We start from the raw sequence: 10,242 nt of genomic DNA on the forward strand, positions 1-10,242 counted from the left end.
ACCTAATGCAACAAAATCCACACTTTCATGGGTTTCAGACACCGTCACTCGCTCCATGACTCTCCTCAGCTCTATTTTGGTGTTGACTGTCTGCTTTTCCGCCTGACTGGCAAAAGGCCGGGATGAAAATCAGCAGGATAAATGCAACACCATGCAAGCAAAGGAGAGGCTGCAAGGAGATTACACCAGAAGACAATTTCCACAACACCTCAGTCAGTCCTTCTTCTCTGGATATTAGCCATAAAATCAATTATTACACTGGAATTTAAAGATGCAGGATGTCAAAAAATTTTGTTTTTTGATCTGTGAAAAGACCTTGCTGTCTGAAGAAATGCCCCACTGCTGATGGAAAAAAAAACAATCAGAGCCAGGAGGAGGGACTTAGCGCTGTCAATCATCCTACAAATCTGGAACAAACTTCCTGAAAACTGCCAAACAGCTGAAACACTGACTTCCTTTAAATCCAGACTCAAAACCCAGCTGCCTAGAGCTGCTTTTAAAACATAATAAATGTCACAGTATTAAATATTTTGATATGTAATAATGCCACTAGACAAAATGTTGTTGAATACGTGTTTCATGACTTTGTATTTTTGTGTTTTTATGATGCAAAGCTCTTTGAACTGCCTTGTTGCTGAAATGTGCTATAAATAAACTTGAACTTGAACTATTCACTGCTGTGTTTATGGCGGAGAAACAATTTACTGTTCCAGGAAAATGGTTTATCCGCCTTCATTGGTGTCCATGCTAGCTGGTCTAGCATTCACCACATCAGGAAGAAGCTGCAGCTCAGCAGAGAGAAAAGGGGTTGGAATGAGCACAGCCACAAGATTGTGATTGACACCACTAAGCCCCGCCTTCTGGCTCTGATTGGGTGTTTCCAGTTAGCTTTGAGAGACACAGAGGAGCTTAATTTTCTTTTCACAAATTATCTGTCTCATATCAGACTGTCTCAACGTAGTGACAGTTTCAACCAGAGGCGCCTGCAGGATATTATAGGAGGGAACTAATATTATCACTGCACAATCTCATCCCCAAGACGTCACACGCATCATGTGCATGTCGCAAAAAAAAAAAACACCACACACAGGCCATATGCACATAAAGCACATGGTCCACAAAAACTAATCTAATCCACTTTGTTTTTTTTTGTTTTTTTTTTACAAATTATACTAAATAATAAAGACAGGAAAGCAAAGCCTACCTGTGTGATCCATGGTCTGGTCCTGGTTCAGGTGGTGTATCAGACGTCCAGAGGAGGAGAATGTGGAGCAACAACGTTTGCTTAATTTCTACTATTTAACTGATTAACCCACAGTCTTAGCGCATGCTCAGGATGAGCGCAGCAGATGTCACGGTCGGCCAACTGGGTGATCCGTCAGCTCCTCAGTTTGTGAAATCACAAAAAAAAAGCTCATAAACCGGTGACACAGAACCGCACACGGTAAAAAGTTCAAGCAGGGATTACACAACTCCTCTTTGAGCTATGAGAGGATTCAAACTCAGCTCATTCGTTTTAGCGCCAAGCTGCGAAATAAACAAAAGTGAACTGACCAATAACATTTACGTTAAGACAGACATGTGACCACCTCCACAGAATTTACTAAATTTTGTTAATAGTAAAAAGGGTTAGACAATAAAAAAAATCCAGTAACTTCTTTTTTACTTATAGAAAACTCTCAAGGTACGCACAGCTATACAGCTGCAGGGGCTGCTGGTTTCAACAATTTTGTAGAAAGATATTTTTAAAGGTTACATACTGCAGCTCTAACTTCTGTATTCGCTCTGTCTTCTCTCTGTTAGGTGTCTGTCTGGTGCTGGGTTGTATGATCTATCCTGATGGCTGGGATAGCGATGAAGTGCGACGGATGTGCGGAGAGCAGACGGACAAATACAGCCTGGGAGCTTGTTCAGTGCGCTGGGCCTACATCTTGGCAATCATGGGCATCCTGGACGCCCTCATCCTCTCCTTCCTGGCCTTTGTCCTGGGGAACCGGCAGGACGGACTCATGACAGAAGAGCTGCTGGCTGAGAGCAAGGGTACGAATATGCACGACTGATCTGATGAAATTTGATGCTTTATCTCTTTTAGGAATATCAAATCTAGTGTTAGGAAAACGTTTGGCTTCTGTTGTTGAAGACAAAATCTAAGAAGGAGAACTGATCTTCAAGCTGTGTTCAGATTAAATGCTGCTTGCAGATTTAGAGCTAAGTTTACCGCCTGCACTTAAAGCACATCTCAGGACCGAAAGTGAATAATCAGGGTAACAAAGGGCGGCTTCTTTCAGTTTTTTAAGTGCAAACCTAAAAACTCAGTTTATTCAACTCTTGGAGGTTTGACTAAATTAATAACAAGTTAACACAACTTACTGCTGTAAGTTTATCTTTCACTAACTCACATTTAGGTTCAAAACCTAAAACTGGATACATTTATTTGACTTAAAGAGTAGAAGATAGTAGACACGACTAAATGTTTTATAGTTTATACTCAGAGGAAGCAGGAATATTTCAATTCATGCATTAAGATTTGCTTTAAGTTTAGTCTTTTGATTTATGAAAACCCAAGTGGTTTTCACCAGACTGAAAATAGAAAGTAGACACCAATTAAAGAAGCAATAAAACATGAAGGAGTTTAGCTGTTGGAGCCTATTAAGAAATAGATTAATTTATTTTTTACTAAATTATTAATTTCCACAGATTTAAAGCCATGCGAATGGTAGATCTATTGTTGTACATTTATTTATGTATATATTTATTTATCTGTTTTGCTTAGACCCTCCTCCTCGTCAGTCAGCCTCCGGCAGTGATTAACAAGCAGAAGCAGCTGCTGGGGCTGATCTGATGGTTTGGTGAAGGAGTGAGGAGTGAAATGGTTTTTGTACTGCAAATTAACGTTTTATTTGAAGTCAACTCGGAGATAATTTTTTGTTATTTTTATAAGTAAAAGAAACTCCTTTGGAAACAGGAAAAGTCTCCGCGAGTGCTTTTTATTGTTTTGAGTGAGTCGAAAACCACCTCCTGAGGGACTACTCTGGCATTTCTGTTTTCTGGAAATTTTGTGATGCAAGAGTGGCCATAACATTAGCAATTAGAGCTAAACCATAAAATATATGGCGCTTCTTTTGTTTTTATGAGCCACGAAGCAATACTAAAAAAGTACAGCTTAATTTAGAAAAGCTTAAAAGTAGCACATAAATGTAATTACAGGAAGCACACAAGCCAACTTTGGTCAAATTAATAGTCATAATAAATGAATTTTCTCTTTGAATTTGCTGAACGACTATCAGTGTGATTAAATGCAGGGAAATCACTAATAGTTTAATTGCTCAGTATGAGTTTGGGAAGAATAGTTTGGGTTTTTCTTCATTGGAAAGGAACCATCTGATCCCAGGTTAAATATTAAATATGTATAATAAATATTCGTGTGAACCAGAACTAAACTCTTGTTAATTGGGAGCAGTGACGTTCATAGCTGGTGAGGTACCGATTTAATTATAATCGGATTTACAAATCTAGACCCCTTGCATGCTATTGTTTACATAAGGAAATTTCGCGCATGCGTACAATCCTGGAGGGCAAAAAGGCTATTCCTTTACATGCCATCCATAGCCGCCGCCGCAGAATAATTCCGTTATTTCAATCAAACTTAGACATGTAGACATTATTAATTTCGTGCTGTGCTTAACAGCAAAGGGAGAAACCGTTAAAGTACAACTCAAAACCACGTCTTTCTCGCTCTGTATCAGCGCAGCTACTGTATGACTAGCTCGCAGTTACTGTCTCTCACTCTGCAGTTGTGGAGTCACACTGTCTGGGTTCATGAGCGCCCCCAGCGATGAGGCACGAGAACTGTCTGCCTCACCTCGAATCTGTTCTCTGCCGTTTCTGATCGCTCCTCAGCACACGAAACACGTTACACACAGTTAGTGACAATAAAAACACAGTACATTAAATACATAAGCTAAATTATGGAAAATCAGTTCATACATTAAATGTTTTTAACCATTTTATTGGCGACGTACAGGCAGGATGAACATGCTCTCATAGAATGGCAACCAGTGCAGTTAGCGAGAGGTTGCGCAATCCCAGGTGAGGCTTCGCTTCTGAGCATTTGAATGGGAAAATGCGAAAATTCAGCGATTTTGAAGAAAAAAAAATCAGATTTGGTTAAATTAAATGAAAAATAGGTACTTTATGGTACAAACCAAAGGGTGAAGATATATTTATAAATTATTTTATTATTTTATTAATGTGTTTTAATGTGTTGCTCTAATTTTATCTTTTTTTCTGCTTTTTCACAGAAGGAGGAAATGCCTAATTGATGTTTAGGTAAGTTTAAGGAGAACATATTAAAATTATTTGCATCCATATAAATGATCTATTGAGCATCTAAAATACTTTTTTAGTTCAATGAAAGCAAGATTTACAACAACATCCACTTAATTCTCATTCATATGTGGCACAAAATTCTGAGCTACAATAATAATAATACATTTTAGTTCCCCTGCACTTTTCTAAAAACTCAGATATTTAGTGTCTTACTTTATGACAGACAGATTTGTGCTTTTCTGACAGTGAATTACACAGAACTTGCAACACTTTTCACATTTTTAACAGTACTAGGGCTGTTGTAAACGAATATTTTAGTAATCGAGTAATCTATCGATTATTCTTACGATTAATCGAGTAATCGGATAAAAAAATTATAAAATGAAATATTGGTAAATCTGGCATAATACCGGTGTTACTATCAGATATCAATATCAGTCCAATTTTTCATATTTGAGCATCCCTAACAGTTGCTTTTTTGTAGTTTAGAAAACTAACCTGTAACAATAATAGCTCACGTTCTAAGTTAACCAGAAGAAAAGTTATAGAAAAATCTGAAATTATATTGAATTTAATAACAAAGAGGCAGGCTCACAAATATGCTTATAAAAAATGTCTACAATCCAGCTTTTAGTTTATGTATTCATCTTCAGTGAGTTTAATAGATTAATTAAACTCACCTTGCCACCTAACCTGTCACGCTTTGGGTTTGAAAATACGGGAAATGCCGCCTGGAGTGGGAGGAGAGGGCGAATGAACGAACATGGGGTGGAGGGGAGGAAATGGACCAGCGGACTGACGAACCGTTAGACCGGGGGACGAACACGGGGGGAAGCAATACGGGATATTTACGACACCTTCACTGGTCACACTCAGAAACTCATCTACCAGCCATGTACGATGCGCTCCGCCACCCGTTTCTTCAGACCGGGATATGAAATTTATTGTGCGGTTCGTCGGTAAAGCTACATTTACACGGTAAGCATCAGCTACTCAGCCGCCCGCCCTGTTCAGGCTATCCGCTCACCTCAGCGCTCTTCCCGCCGTTCGCTTTCAACCAGCAGCCCCGGAGGAGAAATGCTGCCGTACTCCAGGCATTCCCCAGTCATTTTAAGGATGCTTATTGGTTCCCCAAAAACGATAAAAAGTCAGGCATTATCATCAATCAATAAAATCCCAATCTTGAAGATTGGACTTTATGCCGCTGAGACTTAGCTTTTGTCAACAACTCAGAGGCGGAAGTGAGAGCTCCGCGCAACGCAAATGAAGTCCCGGCCGGAACACGGTGCGCTAACTAATAAAACATAAATTAACGAAGCTTCGAGGCAGGTAAATTTTCCTCGAGGAATTTTAGTAATCGAGGTACTCGAATCATTCGAGGAATCGTTTCAGCCCTAAACAGTACAAACACAAACTACATGGAAAGGATCCATTAAAAATAAAACTCTTTAACTCAGCTCACTGGATTGACGTTTTTCACACGTTCTTGACCCAAATTCTTGATTGGATCTTAATTGCAGCTGCAACTCATCATCGTGCTGCTGGCTGTTGTTACTCTGAACAGTGAAAATTTGCATTTGTGCAGAGTGATGTTCAACTTGGAATTTTGTTTATAACCCATTTCTGCTTTAAACATCCCCCAATTTTTTTATATCTAGTTTCTAGTGTAAATATCTTATTGAGCTTGAATTAAGACAAAACTGACTTAAAGGTAACTTATCAGCAGCATATAGGAGCTTATTTTAAGTAAATAATTCCTTGATATTGGTGGAAAAAATACTTGTTCCTTAGGAAGATTATTTCACTTCTAACATCGGGAAATTGTCTTATTATAAGTAAGTTTATCTGCCAATGGAGCATCCTGAAGAGATACTTATAAATGAGTTTGGACTTATTTAAAGTGTAACACAATATTTGCACTAGGAATTAGACTAAAAATAAGATTTTGTGTTTTTGCAGTGAAATGTAATTAAAATAAGCGTCAGCATCCTTGTACTTCCTGTCATCTTCTTTGTATTCTCTGCCAGTAGTAACAGCCAGTTGTTGATCACATGACCTGTGTGATGCAAAATGAGAAAAAGTGTTACCAGTTAAGTTTGCAAAATACACAAAAAAAACTAATTTTTTTTTAAATTGCCGTATTTCCGTCAAGCACATTTATTTTCAAAATTCTAATTTTTGTAATTATTTGGTCAATGGAAACAGAGCTACTGTTGAGTCAACACACATCTTTCTCTTTTTTTCCTGCAGGTTCGCTTCGTTCCGACTGTCCGTTCCTCTTCAGTACCAGTCGTTCAACAACCTTTTTCAGGAAAGCAGACAGAGGCAACGGTGAATTGGAAAACAATGGAACTAGACAGCCTTCCTGTTCACCACTGTAACCTACCTTTGACATTCATCCACCCTGCTCCCCTTCATGGTTTCCAGCACTTAGACGGAGCCAAGGGCACCGTTTATCATCTAAGGACCTAACCCTTGCACACCAATGCACAGACCATGGCAAGGGCAGAGACTGTTATTCTGTGGAGAGGAACAGCATTCGTATGGAATATCCTTTATCCAAGTCCCTGAGACATTGAAGCTCTTTCTGCATAACCACACATGTTCCAACTCTCACCCGTCTGTACACAAATGTAATTACAAGTATTAACCTATGTTAACACCAAAATGTGTGTCACCGTCAGAATGAGTATTATGTTTTATTTGTGAAAAGAAGAAGAAGAAAAAAAAACACAATTATATCGGATTAATCTGTAGTGTTTAGGTTAAACAAAGTTAAGGTTTTACTTTACTCTCTCTCTCATATGCTACTTCATTTCCCTGAAAAAGATATTTAAAACTGTTTTGTAGTGATATCATACGACAGACAACTAGAATTACAAAGTGTGTACAGAGAATATTTAAAAATGATCTATAAGGATTTTAACTGAACCTGTTCTACACCCTATTTACTACCCAACTTTGCACAGTGCTCAAGTTTGAGAGGGGCGTTAATATTTTGTTGTTAGTGTATCTACACTGTGATGGCGGCTATCTGAACTGCCAGCTGCAGGACTTCTAGCTGCTGAACGAGTTTGACTGTATGTGTGTGTTTGATGAGAGCATGCACGTACACACAGCATCGCTGTCAGTGTGTTATGAGTGTAATAGTTTGCCAACCTCACACGCAGTTAGCCGTCCTCTTGTGTATCTTATATCTGTCTTTGTCTCTAGGTGGGTCTTTCTTTAACGGCCTGGCTCTGTTTGTTTCGTTGGGACGTACAGGGTAATGCGGCGGAGCGACAGGCGCGGCTGACATCTGAACTCAAGTCGAGTGGAACTTTTGAAGCCTGTCCCAGCCTCACTCATGCATATGTTATTGTGTAAATAAATATTCTGTAGATATTGATAAATCAGTACATTAGAGCAACTAAAGAGATTCCTTTAAGACTGCAAACACTTAATAAAGGTTTTCACTGTAAGTCTCTGCTGTGTTTTATGCCTGTCTTAACAGAAAGGAGGGTTAGATTAAATCAACAAGTGCTAAAGCTATACAGATTTGGAAAAAACTAAGAGCCCAGCACTCTTAGTGAAACCCTCATGATTATCCCACCAAATATTGATTCCTAAACTCTTCCTGAGTCTGAAAGCTCTGCATCTTTTTCGTTATTTTTGACCATTTCTCATTTTCTGCTAATAAATACTAAATTCTTACTTGGGATTTCAGAGACACGTTGTCAGTAGTTCATAGAATAAAAGAACAATATGATCGTTTTACTCAGACATATAACTATAAAAAGTTAAATCAGAGAAACTGGTCATTTTGCAGTGATCTCTTAATTCTTTCCAGAGCTGCATATATATGAAAATAAAATACACAACCTTAACCCAACTCTAAAAAATGTAGAAAACATATTTATGTTTGTGTGTGAATACTTGCTTTGGCATAATTTATTGTGCTTCTTTACCTTTATATTCTAATAGACTACTTTAAAGTAGTTCAACGTATATGAATGAGCCTCCTGGTGCCATATTTGATTCCTAACAGGAAGTTGTGATTGTTTTGCAGGATTCTGATTGGTTGAGGTTTTAGCTTTGCACTACACTGCCCTCTATGGGTCTGGCATGTTTAAAACGATGATCGCCTGCGTTCTTATGCGGATGTATTCATCTTCACACAATGTGGCGGAGATATTGTGTAACCAGGTCCATAACCTGTGGTATGACACACAATGTGAATATTTTGTGAAGTATGGAGGAGAATCGGTGACGCTATGAGCATCGAAAGCCCCAGAGATCTCAAATTAAATGGTTGGATTTTTCTTTTTCAGGGAGAGATGATTTTTCTGGATTAATACAAACTTATATTAACACACATTTACCAGGGATAATATTAATTTATTTATTGTGGTAACAGATAGCACTCAACACATGGCAAAAAAGACTCAGCAGAGAAAATATTGCTATAGCTGAAATAACATGAAAACTCTGAAGAGGGTGTTGGCAAAAAGGTTCCCCCAAGTTTAACAACCAGCATCGATGCTATTGAATAGAAACGCTTTATCTTAAAACATGTATTTTTTTGAGGAAATAAAAAAATCACATAGTTTAGTCTCCAGACTGTTTCTTGACTATGACAATCAACACAACCATGTAGAGAAGTGAAGGGTGATCAGCAGACTTCATTCTCTAAAAATAAAAATGACTAAAATTGGAGCTATGAGATTTCTGCCCAACAGCGACAATGAGCAGAAAGAAAGCCATCAGTATTGTGAGAAATCCCTCCCACGTGCTTTTTAATCTTCTGCCATCTGGAGGACGACATCGCTCTCAGTCCAGGCAACGACAGCCAGGAAGGAGTGAATAAGCAGAAAGGAGTAGATCCCTCCATTAATGCATTGTACATTCTTATCACTCATAATAGAAGTTACTTTAACATTATTGTGAGCTTGAAACTTCATTCAGAGTAAGAATTGCATAAGAACTGATGACAGTGTTTATGTTTTAGGAACAATTTGATGCATAAAATTTAATGGGAAAAACAGAAGGAGCACAAGAAAGCAGTTAAAAAGTTATAGTTTATACAAAGAGAATGTTAAATAATTTTTTTACTGAATTGGCAAGAAGTAATTAAGATAAAAGTACAAAAATAGAGTATTTATTTTAAGGAGAGTTGCAACGGCTTTCATTTCTGTAGCATAATCCAGACCCCAACATAAACTGCAGTTGTTTCTAGTTGTTCACTATTTATCATCCACTGAAAATAAAACAGGGTTTTATTTTAGCAGTATTATAGTCAAAATTGGTTTAGTTATTCTTCAAATTCATTTTGTTTAGTCAAAAAGTTTTTTCTCCTGACTGGTATATAAGCTCTGCTGTGCTGCTCTTGACAGTTGGTGGTCACCATAGCAACCAGTAACTGACAGCTCCCTTTTTCTGTTGCCATTGGTAACCGTGGGGCGTGAGCTGCTGTTAGCTACCAACTTCAAAATAAGTCAAAGGAGGCATAAATGACCAGTTTGACCCTAAGCTTCAGGTTTAAAGCCAAAGAGATTATGAAAGATTAACGTCTCATTCATAAGTAAATTTAATCTTACTTTGGATGTCACAGGTCCTGTGTTTAAGCCACCATAATGACTAGCATGCTAAGAGGAGAATACCACAATTAATCTTATTCCTACTAAACATTTTAAAGGGAAACAGCAGCATGACTGGCAATGCAGCCTCAGTTTTACTTCTCTTCCAATTTAGGAGTTTAAGCTTTGACCAAAAAAAAGAAGAAGAAATATTTCAGTTATTTTAGAGTTGGGATGAAGGACAGCTTAAATTAATGCTGTTAATTTTAGTACTGTGAGTAAGATATGATTTCACCTGGAAACTACAAGGGTTTAATTTGACAAATTAAATGACCCTGTGAGGCGGTTTTACAGTTTA

At 38.0% G+C, this 10,242-nt stretch overlaps 1 protein-coding gene across 1 annotated transcript; it reads left to right on the forward strand.

The window, feature by feature from the left end:
• The first annotated feature begins 1,727 nt into the window (after positions 1-1,727).
• On the forward strand, positions 1,728-7,790 carry LOC106915861 (LHFPL tetraspan subfamily member 3 protein-like). Its single transcript, XM_088006190.1, has 3 exons — positions 1,728-2,040; positions 4,302-4,329; positions 6,580-7,790. The coding sequence occupies exons 1-2, from the start codon at positions 1,827-1,829 to the stop codon at positions 4,316-4,318; spliced, it is 231 nt and encodes a 76-aa protein (XP_087862316.1). The 5' UTR covers positions 1,728-1,826; the 3' UTR covers positions 4,319-4,329; positions 6,580-7,790.
• Positions 7,791-10,242: the final 2,452 nt, after the last annotated feature.

This window comes from Poecilia mexicana, unplaced genomic scaffold (assembly GCF_051168715.1).
Source record: "Poecilia mexicana isolate PSO_F unplaced genomic scaffold, ASM5116871v1 scaffold_6, whole genome shotgun sequence".
NCBI lineage: Eukaryota > Metazoa > Chordata > Actinopteri > Cyprinodontiformes > Poeciliidae > Poecilia > Poecilia mexicana.